The sequence below is a fragment of the Ascaphus truei genome, chromosome 14 (genome assembly GCF_040206685.1).
Source record: "Ascaphus truei isolate aAscTru1 chromosome 14, aAscTru1.hap1, whole genome shotgun sequence".
NCBI lineage: Eukaryota > Metazoa > Chordata > Amphibia > Anura > Ascaphidae > Ascaphus > Ascaphus truei.
Window position 1 is genome coordinate 36,082,892 of NC_134496.1, and position 19,841 is coordinate 36,102,732.

The following is a 19,841-nucleotide window of genomic DNA, read 5'->3' on the forward strand; positions in this document are numbered from 1 at the left end:
TCAGTATATTTTAGTGACAATGGGTTTCCGTCTCCCAGCAGGTTCTATGAGTCGTTTTTGTAATGGAAGTAGGGGTTTAGAAACATGGGTGATGCATTTGGCTCCTGTATGTGGAGCCAGGAGTTGGATGTAATTTTGGTACATGTTAAGGATGGACTATGGTCTGATGCACATCATATACATGCTATATTCATAATGTACAAGCCTGACATTAATTATAGCATATTATGTGAATAGGGAGTTATAGCCGTGATGGCGACATGCTTGCTTGAGTTTTTAATGGACGTGCAAGGATCTAAATTATTTATATGACTTTTGAGCTCACAAGTTTCGGCATTTACAGCGTTGGGGGCATAGCAATTTGTAAGGTTAGAATTGTGGTTTTTGAATATATTTCTATACTTCCTGAACAGCTGCCTGGTGAGATTATAAATAGCTGGGTGCATGGGAGGGATAAAACCTATGTACATTTAAGTAAAGCTAATGGCAACAGAAGTGCTATTTTTTTCAGTGGCATGAATGTGGTCAGACCCATTTTATGTTGTGGTATCATGTCCAACTGTGTCTAAGAACCTCCTTGAAACGTCAGTTTAGGGTGGAAAGTACTCAAGCAAAGTTTTAGATGCAGTATTTAGGTAGACCGCTGTAGCACTTGTGTCCTCCCCCCTCTCCCCTTACGGCAGATCATGTAGCTACCTGGTGTACTCTGGTGCTGGTTGTAACGAGTGCTCATGTAGAAGGTAAAGTCCAACCATTCGGTCTTCAATATAACAAGTTTATTTCAGCAAAAATATTCAAGGTTTCGACTGCAGTCGAATATATGTGTGTATATATATATATATATATATATATATATATATATATATATATATATATATATATATATATATATTGTGTTGGGGTTTGAGCTTGCTGGGAATATGTGTGTCAATTGTTATGTTGCAAGTTTGCAAAAAGGTTTGGTTAGTGAAACATTTTTATCATCCAGTCCATGGGGTATATAGAGGATAGTTTAGCAGCCAGATATAACTATTTCAGTGTTCAATGGAATATACCTGTATTTTTGGTGGAGTTTGAAGCTTGCTTTACGACGAGCAGTTATTGAAACAACTGAGCAATACCCTGGAAGATGTAAATACGCAATTAAGCTAGAGAACAAAGTATTATAAATAATAATAAAGCACTTCAGCTTATTTTAGGGCCTCTATTATATCTTGCTCTGGTTGCAAAATTTATAAGAGCAATCAAGTGCCTTAAAACTATGACTTTGGGTATGGTTGTCTCTAGTTATGGGTTATTGGAGGATATTCTTTTTCTTTGGTGGGGGAAGAGCCCAGTGAAGGGATTCGATGGGCTCGCTGATTGTGGAAGGATCTTGCCGGACAAATGCACCGAAGACCAGTTCCACAGGGGAGAGCTTTCTCTCTCCCACACCGAAACGATCTTTAGTGCATTCATCTTGCAAGGTCCTTCGCAACCAGCGAGCCCATCGGTAGATTGATAGAGTTGGTGGTACAGCCAATGCTCAGTGGCAGAGTTTGGTGCTCTCCTCTTATGGAGGTAGAGGCAGCGCTAATACTCTATGATGAACGGCAGGCGTGATGGCATCCACTCATGGAATGTTCGTCATGGAAATTAGATTGACCCTTCAAGCAGGTAGGGCTGGTGGCTGGTGTACAAGTTTGTTGGTTCTACATATACGTGGTGCTGTCAAAGTCCTATTAATTTGGGTATACAATTATTAATACAATGCTGTGACCATTTTTACCTACAATTGTGTTTTGTGTGTCACTACCCAGAATGTGCTCATAAGGAGTATTTTTATTTACTGTGGGTAGGAGTGAAATACAGGAAGGAATGTTGCTGTTGTGGCCCCAAGGTGAAGGGTCAATTGAGGATCCCGCTTGTCAGGTCCCTTCCAACTTTAGGCATCTTCCTATTGGCAGGGTGCTAGGGAACGATTCATGGTGGGTTTTGGGAATGCTCCATTATACATTTTGGAAAGTCCCATAAGTAGTTTCTAGGCCTCCGTTCATAGAAACAGTTTGAGCCAGCTATAAACATGCAGTCATACTCTATATGCCTTATATTGTAGCATGTTTATTTTTAGGGATGGTGCTGATCACATGGCATAAACAGTACTCTGTCTCTCTGTAGACAAATCAGTGTTCCAGTGTAGCACTGCAGTAGCACTGCAAATTGTATTACTTAATTTGTTTCGCACACAATGGAATTTTATTGGCAATCTGCCACTGTCGTTTCATTTAGTTACAACATCATTAAACTTTTACATGTGACATATTGGGAAATTTGCAGTCCTACTGTGATGCTTTAATGCAGTAAAAAAAAAAGAAGAAAACACCGTACACAATAATGAATAATTGTGTGTTCTGTATGAATGCCATTGACCTTTGTGAAAACGAACTGCTGACCCAGAAATTGATGGAATCGGCTGAAGCAGATGGCTTTTCCCACAACAACAGAGTTTGCAGGCTGAGCAAATTCCTTTATAATTAAAAGCGATATAGTGGTCAGTTGGGAACAAGTCTAGTACTACTGTAAATTATAACAACCTATTTCACAGGCGTCTGTCTGGACTGACGTGTGTTCAATATGTCATGTTAAAGTCTACAAAGCCTTTACAGTATGTCATTTACAATATTTATCGTGTAAAAGTAGCATTGCAGCTCTTATTCACTAATCTACAAGAATACTCTTCTTTCTAACTGTTAGAAGTTGTTTTAGTGAATATTTTTGGCAGGGAATTCTCCATGGATTTGCCAACCACACACTACATGAATGACCTCCATTCACTCCCTAACCCAATGCAGCCCGTAAGCATAAAGCTCTTTATGAATGTGTAGAAAGAGCTGCTTTGCAATAGAGATCTTTCATAAAATAGGTTAATGCAATCCATTCAATTATTTTTTGGGGGGCATAGACTCAAGAAACCAAAGTACACTTAAATATGTCCATCTGTTCACATCTAAGAATAATTAAACAACAGTCTATTTTAAAAAGTACTAAAGAAATCATTAAAACAGGGGTTCGCAAACTTCTTGATCTGCTCCCCCCTGCCCGGGAGCCGCAGAGTTTGCGCCCCCCCCCCCCCCTCTCCTCCTGCCCCCCTCTCCTCCTGCCCCCCTCCCTCCTCCCCCCTCCTCATCCCCCCTCCCTCCCTCCTCCTCCCCCCTCCCTCCTCCTCCCCCCCTCCCTCCTCCTCCTCCCCCCTCCCTCCTCCTCCCCCCCTCCCCCCTCCCTCCTCCTCCCCTCCCCCCTCCCTCCTCCTCCCCCCCTCCCTCCTCCTCCCCCCCCTCCTCCTCCCCCCCCTCCTCCTCCCCCCCCTCCTCCTCCCCCCCTCCCTCCTCCTCCCCCCCCTCCCTCCTCCTCCCCCCCTCCCTCCTCCTCCCCCCCCCTCCCTCCTCCTCCCCCCCCTCCCTCCTCCTCCCCCCCCTCCCTCCTCCTCCCCCCCTCCCTCCTCCTCCCCCCCCTCCCTCCTCCTCCCCCCCCCCTCCCTCCTCCTCCCCCCCCTCCCTCCTCCTCCCCCCCCTCCCTCCTCCTCCCCCCCCTCCCTCCTCCTCCCCCCCCTCCCTCCTCCTTCCCCCTCCTCCCTCCTCCTTCCCCCCCTCCTCCCACCTCCTCCCCCCCCTCCTCCCCCCCTCCTCCTCCCCCCCCCCTCCTCCCTCCTCCTCCCCCCCCCCCTCCTCCCTCCTCCTCCCCCCCTCCTCCCTCCTCCTCCCCCCCTCCCTCCTCCTCCCCCCTCCCTCCTCCTCCCCCCACTCCCTCCTCCTCCCCCCACTCCCTCCTCCTCCTCCCCCCTTATTATTATTATTATTTATTTTATCATCTTTTAATTCTTGCTTCAGTGCCTTTCTACTGTGTAAAAGGTATTTACAATGTGTTTTGCACGCTGGTTTCATTTGTTACAGACCTGACATCAGACTAATATTACAGTGTATATAATGTTACCACCGGGAGTGGCTCTAGTTAAGCAAGTTACTAAAAATCCCACTAAATAATTCAGCCCGGTTTGGCGCTGAGAACAACTGGTCTTTATTACAAGGTGAAGTCGCCCGCGTGCTTGTGAGCATAGAAACGAAAGGAAACAATGAACATTTCTATTTAATTTCTGTTCAAAAGTGTGGAAGCAAAGTACCTTTATTTTTAGCTAGTAACCTACTTTTTCACTTTATCAGACATTAAAGTGACCCCTTTCCTTTCTGTTTCATCACATAACCCGCTGTTAAACAATCGAAGCCAGGGGAGGCCAGACCAGTCCTCAAGGGCCACCAACAGGTCAGGTTTTAAGCACTGAGCCACCTGTGCTGAAGCAGGGATATCCTTAAAACCTGATCTGTTGGTGGCGCATGAGGACTGGAGTTTGCCACCCGCTATTAAGAGGGCAACAGGTGCAGTTCTTGGGCCTATTTATCCTTTATCCTAATCACGTCAGAATGCTACAGCAAATAGTCATCTTTAAAAAAGGGTTATGAAGCTTTCAGTGGGCTGTGCATCAACTCAAAACAAGCTTCTTTCTGATTGGGATTAAAGCAGCAATCCTGTAACGTTAGCATCTTGCCTTCTGTGTAAAAAATCATGATTTTCTCAATCTCTGGCTTCTGAGGTTACCATGGTAACCTTTCCCACTGCACTGGGCTCTGCAGAGAGATTCATTTTAACCTCCCGGACAAGTAATCGTTCAAAACGCTTCTATCTCCTGAATGAAGATTTAAAAAATAAAAACAGCTTTGGGAAATGCACACAAATAAATATAAAATGGTGATTTAAGGAACTTCTCCAGTGTGTTGAATAGGGAATGAAGAGAGGATTTTGGAACATATGTCCTTTCAGATCAGTTTGCAAATACCATGCAAAATGTCATTTTTGTTGTTGTTGCCAATCTTGCAACAGTGACAGTTTTTGGGGAATGTGTATATGCAACAGGAGCAATAGTAAATATTACCACTTAGATTGTAAGCTCTTGAGGGCTGGCACTCCTTTTCCTATTGTTTCATGTCTGAAGCGCTTATTCTCATTATGTGTTATACTATTACGTCACTTTTATTACTGCTGTAAAGCGCCGTGTACCTGGATGGCGTTATATATAAAGCTATATATACATACCTATTTGGGGGCAGTCCCAGTATGTGACGCATATATTGGCCTGTATGATGTTCTGTGTCTATCGCTATCATTTTTATTTCGTTTCTGTATAGCCAGGCTGAGTAATGGTAAAACCTCTAATAGATCTGCGGCAAACGTGAGAAACTTTGGGTAATGCACTTTTGGGGGAGGGAGTTCAACACAACTTGAACATTAAATTAGCAAGGAAACAGAATTAAAATCACAATACAAAATGTTCCATGGGCTGGCACGTTACCTTCGTGCAGAAGGTGCCGCGTTTTGTTTGTTTGTTTTTTAGGAAGCTTACATCGTCCTGTAGCCCACGGGTGCTCAACTCCAGTCCTCAACAGGTCAGGTTTTCAGGATATCGCAGCTCCAACACAGGAGGCTCAATCAGAGGCTCTGATTGAACCACCTAAGCTGAAGCAGGGACTGATTGAGCCACCTGTGCTGAAGCTGGGATTTCCTGAAAACCTGACTTGTTTGGGGGGGGGGGGGAATTTAGCAGCCCTACTGTAGACAGTAATATTACAATGGTTTGTTTATACCGGGAACGTGTTCCAGATTACTTTGTGCACCTTATAACCTTGTCTCATCAAATATTGCAATTGTGTTCACAATACTGTACTCAATAGTCTATATTCCAATATTTATTTATTTCCCCTATGTACAGTTAGGGTATTTAACTTTCGTCACTGCTGTTGGCTGACAATGCATTGCCTGTATGCAACAAAAGCCTCAACTAATAGCCCCCCTTCATTTATTGAGTTTTCAGACAAATCAATTATTGTAACGTTATGATATTTTTTTATTTGATAAGCATAGAAAAGTGAAACAGACAAGGAGCATTAGACTTAAAATAAAACAAATACCCCAATCCTGTGTCCCTCCCAAATCGGCTTGCAAGTTATTAGAGAAATTCAATATTTGATCCTAAGTCTAATAATAAAGGTCATATAATAAAACCAGAGGGTTTCCCTGCTGCAAACAATCCTGGTTGCGTACTTATTTTGTAGGACGTTTAGGGCAAAAGCTTTCCCTTCTGTGTCTTAAACGCTCTATAATTGTAACACGATATTCTTGCATTGCAGAGTGATGTAAAACTAAAATAAGAATGTATATATACATATCTTTATTTATATAGCACCATTCAGGCACACCGCGCTTCCCAGCAGTAATACACGTGACGTCATATTATAACATATAACGGGAATAAGCGCTTCAGAAATGAAACAATAGGAAAATAAGTCTCTGCCCAACGCGCTTACAATCTAAGTGATTCATTAAACATTAGGACACTGACATGATTTCTTTACGTATTTCAAATATGATTTTTTTATTTATTTTTTATTTATAAAAATGTTTAACCAGGAAATAATACATTGAGAGTTACCTCTCGTTTCCAAGTATGTCGTGGGCATATGGGCACTGGAAGGAATGGTGTGATAAAGGCATTTCTCCCTCCATATTATGGAGTATATAAAGATTCAATAAACTAGCAGTTTTCAGGTGCAAGATTAGGTAGAAAATAGTCGATGATTATGTTAGGCTTTCTGTCCTATTTTGCAGCAGACTATACTATAAATACACAACAATTGATACAATATTGCCTTTGTTTTATCACAACTCTTCCTCCAACAGCCACACTCACAATTACAGGTCTACTAATGTAAAGGCTGATAAAGTTCTGGATACTTACATGAAAACTTCAAAGGTCTCCCACCGAGACCACATTGCCTCACACTCTGCCCATAGAAAAGGCCATATTGGATTTCCCCTATAAACTTCTGCAGCTCTTCCCCTGTTGCATTGACCAACAAGGCTCCAGTTTTACACAGGATTGTCCCTTTGATCCAAAGCTGAGTCCCTAGAGCTGCCGCGATTCCAAGAGCACAGGCAAAGCTTAATACCCCGGCTAGGCAAAACATAACTTTCTTCTGCTGCTGCTTTGGCATGACTGCACAGAACGTCTTCACGCCACACAAAACCTGTCAAGGCGATGAGCTAGGCACCCGGTCTAAAACATCACAATGACATGGGCGTAAGGAAATCGCTTCCAAATCGGAGCTCTGTGCAACACAGGCAAGTCTGCCATTTGCTTTTGGGCTATTGAAAAAAGCCTTTTAGAAAAGAGATGTACAGTAGATATTTACTCCTTTGCACAATTATCTCTCTGTTCATTTAAAAAATGACGACAAAAAGGGTAATGATTCTATACAAGAAAACAAAAGGACAAGCGGTTATCGTGTATCTCTGTTCTTTGACTTGATCACAAAGGCTCAGGGTGACAGATGGGACCTCTGTGTAACTTGATAAATGCCTCCTCTCTTCTAAGCTGCCGTCTGCCTGATTGGCTGAGCTGAAATTTCCAGAAACAGGCATGGCGCCCATTATAATTGAATCTCTATTGGAGATACAAGTTTCTTCTTGGGGTTTCCTAAGAGACCCATACATCTTATCCATGGAAATTATTATGTATGCATTCACTGGAGGCTTTCCGTTTTGTTTTTTTTTGCATTAAGTATCTGTCTATAATCTCCTGATACAGGAGATTCAACTAGTTTTTGCAAGACGGCCAGATCAGAAAAGATTTAGGAGCAGAAAGGCCATGAGCAATTTGACACATGAAAAAAGTATTATTTCAATATTACACAATAATTTATAACATCTGTACCATATACATGTACATTACCTTAAACTACAAGGGAGTTTCAAGTGAGTACACTTGGATGCTTAGGCAACTGCTATGCAATAACCAGAAACGGAATATCGCAGGGTCACATCAAGGCCCTCCATGGGCAGGAGATATGGCTCACATACATCCAGTTGAAGAGCCCTGCCCTATATGATAATCACCACTACCTGTAATCAAATGCCTGAATGATTACTCTGATTATCCCAGACTACACATATATGTTATCTGACACTACATGAATAAAACTATGGATACATACAGCTGTCATCATAACAATTTACAGTAGAATATTCATTTTTTGTGTGATTGTTCATATCTCAGTGGAGGTGCCGCGGTTCTAAGGATGGTTTTGGATGGTTTTGTAGTCGTTACTCATCAGTGATACTCATTGACTTGAATGGTCATTAACAAGAGATCGTGCCTACAACACGTTTGTGAATATCATTTGGTTTACTGGTAGGAGAATTTATTAAGTGCAGGGAAATTTCATCTACTGTATATGTTTTTGTCTTTTTATGACATATTTGTTTGCCAGGTTGATTTTTTTTTTAATCAGTAGCTATCCTTACTTGTTGGGGTATTAATCCCTGTAGTAGCCAGAGACCAGAGATATCAAAAGAATTATGGTAACCAATTATTTCCACTAGCCGGGATTGGAAAGTAGAAATTATTCTCAATAACTGGATGAGTTCTGAAACAGCTCAGATGTGTAATTACTCGGGCAGCTTTGGGGTAAATTCTATATATTCCGTAGTGGCCATTTGGCACATTTTTTGCCTTAAAATCCCAATTGAAGTCTCTTTTATATAAAATGTTTTAAAAGACCAACTAATTTCTCTGAGGTTCATCTTTAAAAAAAAATAGTAAGTTTGTTTTTGCTTAGGAAGACCACCACGGAGCATGTAAAAAAATCCCTGGGTAGGTATAATTATAGCTTTAGGGGATTAGTTGGTAAAATAATATATGGAGTAAATGATATTCTGTAATATATTTATTAATATATTCATGAATATTAATATATTTTCTTCATTCTAATTTCTGTTGAATGACGTGAACCGTCTAATTAGTGAGTTCTCTTTTCATATGTATTTACATGGAGATTTGAAGACAATCCCTTTAGCTCGACATGTAACTACTCATTATTACACACACTTATCCCTTAATCTCTTCATGCGGCTAAGCAGTATTGTACGTACTGATGTGTACACAGTTTGCAATTAATGGCAATTGAACATAGGCATTAATAAATAACGCACACCGTATTTTAATAAGACATTTCAGTTCAACAGCCGAAATTCCTATTTTTACATTAATAACGTTTAACTCCATTGGATTCATAAAATGACATCTGTCTTCTCAGAGAACCGAGGACAGGTTGTACTAAAGCCGGAGGTTCTCAACTCCGGTCCTCAAGACAAGAGATGGGCGAATCCGCCCAAATCCATTTCCCGGATTTTCTCGCATTTTCAACCCAAATTCCGTTTCGCCGTGTAAAATCCGCAGATGGATTTGGTCGGTTGTTAATCCGCACGGATTAATCAAAAACCTCCAGTGGACACAACACATTGACGGATTTGTAGAACCCACCGACGGATTCATGAAATCTATTGGTAATAATAATACAAAAAATCTGCAAAACGCCAAATCGCCCTTTTTGAGATTGATCCGCTGAAATCCGCGGCCCAAAGGAACCGGCCGATCCGCTGCGGATCAAAATCCGCCCATCTCTACTCAAGACCCCCCTCAACAGTTCAGCTTTTCAGGATATCCCAGCTTCAGCACAAGTGACTCAGAAGCCACTTGTGCTGAAGCAGAGATATCTTGAAAACCTGACCTGTTGGGGTGTCTTGAGGACTGTATTTGAGAACCCCTGCACTAAGCGATTGCAGTATCTTTCTCTGCTGCAATATTACTGCATGTGCTCCGTTTGGTTCATTGAAGGTGATGCTGCCTTAACTTCCCCTGTACTCATTTCCATTTCCATGGTTGGCTGGCTTTGCAGCTGGGAAAAGCACCTGTTGTCCTAAAGCTTTTTGTGTACCGTGTTGCAGAGCAATCAAGTCCGATATCCACTTGGGAAGACATCTCTTGTGATTGTTTTGTCCCCCAAGGCTGGGAATAAGAAGCTTCACTTATCTTCTTTTTCTGGTAAAGGAGTCTGCGAACCAAGACAGTGGTGTGATGGTAATCATTGATACATAGAACCAAGACAATGGTGCTCACAAACCTAATATCCCACGTTTTTGGTGTGTTTATAGCATCTGTGCATTGTACATATTTAAAAAATATAATAAAATAAAATACATTATCTCCCTTGCTGTAAGGTGGTGGCAATGCCAAAGCATCCCCTTCCGGTGCTGGCTGACACTCTGCCAGGCGGTGCTGGCTGACACTCTGCCAGCCGGTGCTGGCTGACACTCTGCCAGCCGGCCCTTTTACAATGCCAACAGTGTTCTGCCAACACTGAAAGATGTCCTATGGCAGAGCACCCCCCCCCCTTCCCCGTAAATATGCTCCCATGTGTTCCTGAATTCAAGCAAAGTGTCATTAATGGCTTCAAGTCTCCAGCTGCCACACAGGTGAAAGTAAACAACACTAAGTTTATCAAAGCAAAGAAATCCACTTACTTTCTGCGGGATGTTTTTTTTTTCAAATATAAATCTGGTGCTGTTTTTGCAACGCATTTTGCAGTGAGAAGAGTAATTCCTCAAAATTGGCCCGAGCATTTTTATTAAAGCAGCAACACAAGTTTCATGTTCTTATTACAGGATAGAAGCAGGGGTCTCCGGAGCTGAGCCGTGTTGATTTCAGCTGCGGGGACCCCCTGCTTCAAGAGATGCAGACCTGTGCAGGGGAGCGGCCATCTCTGTGCAGTTTAAAGCACCCGGTCACGCGGGACAATAGCAAGCTGCACTAGATGACATCACGACTTCCTATTGGCCCCGCGTGATGCGGGACATTTAAACGCCGGCATTTTGTTAGGCGCACAACTGCATAGATACCGGCACCCCTACCGAGCTAAGTATCTCTGGAAACAGGGGGTCCCCGAAGCTGAAATTAACACCCTGCTTCAAACCGGTAATTACATTTTTTTTAAATGAAACCTGTAATGCTGCTTTAAAGTGGCTTTAGATGAGTGTAACGGTATGGACACGCCCTCCATCTGTAACTATTTAGCAGGTGTTATACCTATTTTTTTACATCCTGTACCTATTAACTTTTTTTTATTTATTTTTTTCAAGTTTTACTGTTAATTTTATTGAAATGTTTAAAACAAAAATAAATAAGAATAAAAATAAATAAGGGATCAGGAGAGAGATGGGATACAGAAATGAAAAAGGATAGGAGGGGGAGGGGAAGTTGGCATTATTACCTTTTATATATCATAACAATCTATTCAAATCTTATTCTTCAAATCCTCCTTTAGTTTATCATAGTAATAATCCTAATGAACCCTGGTGCATCTCACCCTTTCCCCTCCCCCCATATAGTCTCTAATAACCTTTTCAGTGCAGCAGTGTGCTAATGGACCCCCGGCATTGACACGTCATGTGATTCTTCCGGGAGCGATCACGTGACCTGGTCCGTTTCCAGATACAGGAAACGTCCATTTGCCCATGGTCTTTGTGGTACGCTTTAAGGGCACTGAAAAGGTTAAGACCAGGCGTACCTATTGCACCTATTTCTGCCCATGAGCTAGAGCAGGGGAGCACTCCACTGCCCGTCCGCCATTGGTTGAAGCTCAGAACCTTCAGCTCAAAGACCAATGAATGATCAGCGGGTTACAGGGAAGAGAGTACTACTTCTGTTTCTTGTGCATAGTAGTATTTAAAAGTAAATCTGGCAACACAAGTGTTTTTATTGGTAAAATGTTCTGTGCTTATAATAAAATGCATGTATGGTGCGTTGATAGGAGATGCTCACTTCCTGGTAAGCTCCTGTATCCCCCCTTGACAGAGGAACTCATTTTTTTTTTAATTACAGGATTGAAGCAGGGGGTCTCCGGAGCTGAACGGTGTACATTTCAGCTCCGGGGACCCCCTGCTTTCAGAAATACTTCCGTAGCGGTGCCGGTACCTTTGCAGTTAGAGAAAATGTGCCTAACATAATGGCGGCGTTGAAATGTCCTACGTCACGCGGGCTAATAGGCAGCCGTGATGTCATCCGCTGCGGCTTCCTAATTCGCCCGTGTGACCGGGACATTTAAACTGCACAGAGATACCGGCCCCCCATTATAGAGGTAAGTATCTCTGGAAGCAGGGGGTCCCCGAAGCTGAAATAAACACAGTTCAGCTCCATAGACCCCCTGCTTCCATCCTGTAATTACATTTTTTTTATATCAATTTAAAACGCATTGCAGCCCGTTCTGCTGCTCTAAAACCTAATGTCCTCTTAGTTAACTCTTTCCTTGCCAACGGCCTCTCTGCCACCGAGGCGGATCAGTGATATAACACAGGCAATAACACCGCAACCTTTCCATTTGCAAATGTATCATTTATTTTAGGTGGAGGGGGAAGGTTGCTTGCCTTTCTCGTTCTTATGGAACAAATATATTGTAGCTCTCAGGAAATCAGGAATAAGATCCCTATTCAATCCAGACAGTGTGTTAGAGCAGCAGCACAAGCAATATCCTACATGTGTTTTTTTTTTGTTTTTTTTTATAATAAATCAGTTCTGTACTTTAAGAAAATACTTGTAGCATTTAAAAAAAAATGTTTTAAAGACATTTTTAATGTTTCTAATGTAGGAAGCATTTCTAAAGAGACAGCCCCCTTCCCCTTCTGACAGGCTCTGCCTCTTGAGCCCCGCTCACTCTCTAGCAGTGCACCAATTGTATCTAGCAATTGTCTAGTCAATCATATTCCAGGAACTACATTTCCCAAAATGCTGTGCAAGAACTAAATTAAATAGCCCAGAGCAAGCAATCGATTACAGGAGAACAGATTGATCTGCAGCTTAGCTAATCACTTGTCAGTGTGCAGATTATATTAATGCACATATTGAATGAGAATTTTTTTTTTAAACGGCAGTGTGAACTGCAGCTTTAATAAAAAAAAAAACACCCCTCAAGCATTCCCACAGGCATACTCCAGCAGTGCATGGTTTTGCCGACAGGAATGCTTATCCCTTCCCCTTTAATTTCCCTGTGACGTTGCCAGCTGTGCGGTGGGTTGGGAGCCGGTAGCCTGACAGACGTCAGCCTGTGTGATCAGCAGCAGCAGCAGCTGGAGGAGCAAGTGCATGGTGGTTTGATCAGCAAAGCCAGGAGCAGGCACTGCAGCACTCGCTGGATCTCACCCAGAGAAGGCTGCCTGCAGCACAGACCTGTACTGTGCACTGACAGCTCAATATCAGCTGCCAGCGACCCCCCCCCTCCCCATCACACAGCAGCATCTGTCTGTGTCGATGCACTAAGGGATGAAAGCTACAACAGCCCTGGAGTGTCTGCATCATCACCAGCCCCTTCCACATTACCGGTGACACCAACAGGTAATCTGCCTCTGTGGGGAAGGGGATCTGATAAGGATTCCTCCTCTTCTAAGGCAGGCCAGGTTCAAATTCTTTACTGCATGTGAACACAAGTATGCAAGGAATCAGTGGGTTGCTGCCTAAGTAGTTTCATGCAGGAGTTAAATATCCTCATAGCAACCGCAGAAAGAAAACTGCTAGAATGATACCATTGCCGAATGGGGGGGAGGTGGAATGTATATTTTAACCCCTTTAGGTGCTGAAAGGGGTTAAAGAGCGCGTATGTAATCGCAAGCGACGATGCAGATCTAATCGCCGTGCTTGGCACAGCGTAAAAATAGCTGGCAAGGACCCGCAGCTCAAAGAAGGCCGGTTTTGTATTTGTGTGATTGTTACGTTTTGATGGAATAAATTCTGCTCTGAAGAAGAACCGAGTGTCTGTAAGTCTGTGGATGGATGCTGAATGAGCGGGGTGTGCAGCGAGGGAGGCTCACTCCAAGCGGGCGACATTTGACAGCCATTGATCTAGAGCAGGGGTGGGAAACTCCAGTCCTCAAGGGCCACCAACGGGTCAGGTTTTCAGGATGTCCCTGCTTCAGCACAGGTGGCTCAGTCGTTGACTGCGATATCCCTACTTCAGCACAGGTGGTTCAATCAGTGGCCACTGATTGTGCTACCTGTGCTGAAGCAGGGATATCCTGAAACCTGACCTGTTGGTGACCCTTGAGGACCGGAGTTGGCCTCCCCTGCTCTATATGATCAAATGAAAAGGTTTGTGTTTTGATGATGATTTTGTTCCTGTAATAGGTACTTGGCGTCTGTATTAGACAATGAGAAAGATGCACGTCGCTGTCCAGTTTCCAAAGTATTTTATGATCAGAAGTGTGATACATTTAGGGGGTAAATACTTACCACTTATTTATTTTTTCCAACCAACCCAGTGTACGACTACTTTTTTGTATTTACAACTCTGCAAAGGGAAAGGGGGTTTATTTGAAATATGCTCTTTCTGTAATTTGTTTTTTTTTAAAGAACATATATAATAAAAGTTGTAAAGTAAGAGCTTTGCCCCACTTTTTTACATAAGTAACATTTCTTGAAATCAGATACAGTGAAACCACTTGGAGCACAGTGTATGATGTACTAATTAGGAACTTGTGAGCTGATGTGTGACCTCTATTTAACGTCTTCAATGCTGGAGGACATTGTAATGCTGTTCAATCCCCCACAGAGGTTGGGGGGATTTTTAGTTGAATGTACCTTTTTTCTTATTTCTTGTGAGATTGGTAAAGTGTAGTTCAGACGCGTCTCCTAAGCTGATGAAGCACATAAGCCATGTGCTCCAACCCAGAATCCTACTTACTGACAGCCATATAAACTTCAAATCAGAACTTTTATAGCCCTTATGGGAGTTCACAATTTATGGTTAGATAGCATTAAATCTATAGAGACATTGGGCTGACTTTAGATATGAGATGTCAATCATGGTAAGCTAACCTCATGGGTGTTGGAGTGCCCCAAATCTGTAATAGTGCCCCAAATGCTTCAATATATCCGCTCTTATTCTATAACATCACTTATTAAGAAATATTATTTGTGTGGACTTATGTTATTCATATGACCATACTCTTCATAAAATCCAGCCCTGTCAATGCTCACTCTTGACCACAGTCACTTTTATTCCCAGCATCAGTGGACACACAAGTACTATATGTGTAGCTTATGTGTCTGGAAGCATTGGTTTTCACTGGAGTGCAACCCGTGGAAGATTGATGCATTTTCTTAAATCCTTTTAAGTGCCAGAGTTGGGCAACCCAATGCTCCCCACTGCAACGGTTAAAATGTAATCTGGTGCGTTCTAGACTCTAGACACTGAAACCATGGCATGGTATCATATGTTAGTATGCTCAAGAAATAATACAAAGCGCGCCCAGCGTCGCTTGTTTCATAGCTGTTCTATGATGAGTGGGGAACTAGTTCTTTTGGGCTCTATGTATGAAGAGCTGCGTGTGCTCGGACGCAGTTGCGTGAAAAAAATTGCATTTTTCTTGGTCTGCAACGCGATATTTATGCTGTGTATTTCTACCGCTTTGGTATTTGGCGCATGCTGCGCTCATTCTGCGGCCCCAAAAAAAAGACTTGCGCCACCTTCGAGGTGACGGAGGAAACCAACGCAGAAAAGTAACGCACGCCGCACATTTTTTTTTAAGACAGGGATCCACCCTAACTCCTCCCACTTGCTCCATAAATCCTTCATCTAGCCGCAGGTAAATGGAGCAACTTGGATGAATACATAGCCGCTGCCTGGCGCGGGTATATTTCAGCGCGAGTTGCATCAAGATAACGACTTTGCGCCAACATTTTGCCTTTGATCCATGGAGCCCCATGTCTTGTGTGTTTACAGAGCACGGTGTCCTGCTGTTGCAAGGCCCTCCTGTCTGCAGAGACCTGCTCCTTCTGCTGCGGAAGCTGCAGAATTACACCTTGCTTTCACTCTATCACAGGCTATCATGAAAGATTATGGCTGCCTTGGGGCTTCTTAGCTATGAACAGAGACCTCTCAAACGACCACGACTTGGACCACCTGATGTCTACCCGCAGGACCCCAAACAGAAAGAGGTAAAACGAAAACCTTTTATGTCTTCTTCCAATTGGAGAAAGCTAAAGAAACTGCATATTACCCAGGGTCTGTCTATAGGTAGGGGGATTTGGATGGCCAGATACATGCACAATAGGTGCTGGTGTTTTGTGTCCCATATTAACAGATTTTCATTACAAATAAATGTAATAATTATTAAAGAATGAGTTGCAAATATGCTGAGTATGAACATGAAAAGATGTAGCTTTTTGGCCACCTTGTGGAGATTTGATTGTAATGTATATAGCACCGACGATGTACCCAGGGCTTAAGAGATATCATCCATGATATAATACAGGGACGAATAATGCAAGGATTAGGGCATAATACTTCCACGTAAGGGGAGTAAGAAGTACCTTCTGCAAAGCGCTTACTGTGTAAGTGTAAATTCATTGTGTGTGTTCTTGATCTGTTTCTTCCCAAACAAGCTGTACAACGATGGGATCTCTGTTTCCTTAAACTTAAAATCTCACAACACACCGAGGCCAAGATCCACGAAAGGGTGATGAGATTTATCAGACCTTTACTCCCATTCAAATCATTGGGAGGAAGGCGTGTTAAAGCTTGGAACCCTTTGGTGTAGTCCTCTTTCCCCCACCCTCTGGGTCTTCCTACCGGTGTATTCTGTGGCTGCTGTGGTCATACTTGTGAGGCAAACAGAAGGCCGGAGATATCCGCGGTGGTGTGGGGAGTATCAGGACAGGTTTGCGGTGGTTTCCTCGGTGGTCAGCGTCTCTAGTCCAAGATGATCCTGGGGTTTCAGGATGCTCCTCATGGACACTTCCTTCCTTCAGTGGTTACCATGCTTCAAGGACTACACCAGCTTTGACACAGGTTTATTGGCAGTAGTATTGGTAGTACATTCACTGGATCATTATCACTGTACCCTATCCCTTCTTGGACTAGGCCTCAGTCACTTCTCTAGCAGAAGACCTCTCTGAAGTTTCAGTATACTGTGGCATCTCTTCCAGAAGAACATTCTTCTCTGATCACTATCCCAAACAGAACTAACTCACATTCACTGCTCTACACTATAGAGAAGAGCACCCCCCTCCTATACACACACACACAAACACACACACACTCACACAGTGCCTTAGATCTGGGGGGGGCGCGAGATTAACTGCGGGGGACGCGGGGTTTACAGAGGCCCCGCGCGCTTCCCGAAGGCACTTAATTAAGTGCCGGGGAAACGGCGAAGGCTTCTGTAAACCTTACTTACCGTGGTTCAGCCGGCATCTGGAGATGCGTCGCCATGGGCGCGGGGTCATGTGACTTCGCGTTGCTATGGCAACGTGACATCATGCCGCCCAGACGCCGGGAGCCAAGGTAAGCAGGAGGGAGGGGGGCAGGACAGCCGGCAGGGGGGCGCAGGGGAAAAAGATTGCGCTCCCTGCCTTAGATTACAGAAAAAAGACTATGTACAAGAACATACAGTTACAATAAATACAGAACAGTTTCTTTAGAATAAAAGGATAAAAACATAAGTAGACATTTTATACTTTACCAAATGTCAAAGGTTTTTCCCAGAGTGGTATATTTTATATCCCTTTAACGCAGGGGTGGGGAACGTCAGGCTCGAGGGCCGTACAAGGCCCCCGAAATCATTTGGTCTGGCCCTGCTAAGGCAACTGCTATAACCGGGGTCACGCTAATTTTTTTTTAAATGGCCGCCGCGCGCCTGATCGGGAGGCAGCCACTGTACTAGCCCCAGCAGTCACCGTTCTTCCCCTGCAGAAGTCCCCGCACTTACCCCAGCAGCCGCCCTACACGATCCCCCAGCAGCAGCAGCAACTACCAGAGGTAGGGGGGGGATCTGTGTGCCTGTGTGCCTGCCTGTGTGCCTGCCTGTGTCTGTATGGCCCGCGAACGATGTTATAAATATCCAAAATGGCCCTTGGCAGAAAAAAGGTTCCCCACCCCTGCTTTAACGGTAGGGTTAGTCGCGCCCCTTGGCGCTCTGTGGAACCCTTCCAGGAATGCTTTGAAAGTATCTTTATCTTTAAAAGTGTCCTGTTTGCTTGAGTGTCAGAAGAGCCATAATTTAATCTCGTCTCTGGCAAAACAAATGCCCTTCTATAGATTTGTATCAGTCCCATACAACACAGGCCTGGTCTGGCAGGCCATACAAACAATTTCATTGTATTTTTAAGTCAAACTGTAGCCACCTTAACCCCTGAAGTACCAGATTCTTTAAAATACTTAATATTCCCAGCCATCTTTATTACCGGGTTCAACTCCGGCGACCCCCCGCTTCAACTCCATGTAAAATGTAAAAATAATATGGCCCACTTGGATTGTTCCTCTAAGCAGCTCTCAGCTTCAAAACCAAAGTCAGAAGTATACAGCATACTTTATCACCGCCTGCTCTCCTCTATCTCCTAGGAGACAATTCTATACACTGCCGGTTTAATGTGGCTTTACAAAATGATCATATAATGCCAGCCCAGCTCTCTCGTGCCCCATATTATTGTTCGATGTGGCTGTTTGGATCATTTTAGATGACAACGGCTGCAACCGACTATGGAATAAGGCCCTTAGACCCAGATCCACAAGAGGGGGGCGAAGCTTTAGCAAGCCCGGGAGTAAAGGGGTGCTAAAGAGTCCTAGTGTATGAACCTCGCTATATGGCTGCTACATTGCTCCCTTTAGTAGAGTCCAGAGCCAGTATATGACCGTGCCGGACATGATCTCACTGATATGTGTTTTTTAGCCTTCGCGGCTCTAGGGCTACATCCATAGAGGGGGGGAGCCGCGCGGACGGTCCGCGATGATCCCCGTCATCCTCTATGAGGATGTCTTAAGAGGGGTCTCCCGCGAGCGTCCGCAGGTGTGCTGAGGCGCTGGGATTTTCAGCCGACGGCAGAACCTGTTTCTCAGCGCGCTGTCGGCTGAAAACATCCAATCAGCTTGAAGCAGCGGCATGACGTCGATGTTATGACGTTGGCGCTTCGCAGGCTATTGGCCCAGCGACGTCACTGCCCCGCCTCCCCCGCCTCCCGATCGCGCACGCTGGCTCGCCTGCCAGTCCTTGGAATCGCTCCTGACCGAGCAGGCAAGCCTCAGCTTTAGCGCAGAGGAGCACGGCTTCCCCCTCTATGGACTCAGCCTTAGGGAGTGTTACTGATAATGAGGGGTACACGCTCATTTCTGTTCTTTGAGGTTGATGTGAGGCGGACAGCAGTGTGATTGTGCGACATTTCTAAATTGATTATTTGCTACAAGAACCAGGATTGACTTCTTGCTAGAAGCAATATGACTGCAGGTCACTTGTCTTTTATACAACATTATTACTATCGTTAGCATCACTTTATTTATAACGCGCCAACATATTCCGTAGCGCAGTATAATAGGGTTGGAGGACGACAAAACAATAAGATGACAAACATTAACTCGCATTGTTACAGTGTGTAAGGAGGGCGCTGCCCCAAGGAGCTTGCGATCTATAAGAAACAGTAAGTGGAAACAAGGGGAAAAGGGGGATACGAAGGTTGGTGTGTACAATCGCTTAGATTGTAAGCTCTTCGGGGTAGGGACACCGTTTCTTATTGTTTTATGTCAGAAGCGCTTATTCCCATTGTGGTAAAATATTGCGTCGTGTAGTGCAAAGCCCTGTGTACATGGATGGCAACATACATATATACATACGTCATACATACAACATCTAGTTTCGCTGGGTTTTAGGAGGTAAACATGGCCGTCACAGTGATTAGAATGTGAAACCACCTTATAGTTATGTTTTAAAAATAGGTAATTATAAGGGATTCACTCGTGATTCTCGTTCATTATAATTGATGTGGGACTTGTTTATTGTTTCGTTCACCTGCTCTCCCCCCTCACCACTTATTCTAGAGAACTCTCTATAGCTTTTGCCTGTCTGTGCACCTATTAAGCCATCCTTCTTCTTTTTTCTTT

At 43.8% G+C, this 19,841-nt stretch overlaps 2 protein-coding genes across 7 annotated transcripts in view; one reads left to right on the top strand and one right to left on the bottom strand.

Moving 5' to 3' along the window:
- Nucleotides 1–7,418, bottom strand: part of LOC142465955 (clarin-1-like) — a 52,991-nt gene extending 45,573 nt beyond the window's left edge. For 2 of the 3 annotated variants that reach the window (XM_075570442.1, XM_075570441.1), the window contains exon 1: nt 6,824–7,418. In XM_075570442.1, the coding sequence (XP_075426557.1) occupies nt 6,824–7,079 (256 nt within the window). In that variant the 5' untranslated portion in view covers nt 7,080–7,418. The remainder of the gene's footprint in view (nt 1–6,823) is intronic. The other variant, XM_075570444.1, reaches the window with a different exon arrangement.
- A 5,569-nt stretch (nt 7,419–12,987) lies between these two features.
- MED12L (mediator complex subunit 12L) overlaps nt 12,988–19,841 on the top strand; it is a 280,612-nt gene continuing 273,758 nt past the window's right edge. For 3 of the 4 annotated variants that reach the window (XM_075570445.1, XM_075570448.1, XM_075570447.1), the window contains exons 1-2: nt 12,988–13,309; nt 15,693–15,907. In XM_075570445.1, coding sequence (XP_075426560.1) covers nt 15,809–15,907 — 99 coding nt within the window. In that variant the 5' untranslated portion in view covers nt 12,988–13,309; nt 15,693–15,808. The remainder of the gene's footprint in view (nt 13,310–15,692; nt 15,908–19,841) is intronic. The other variant, XM_075570446.1, reaches the window with a different exon arrangement.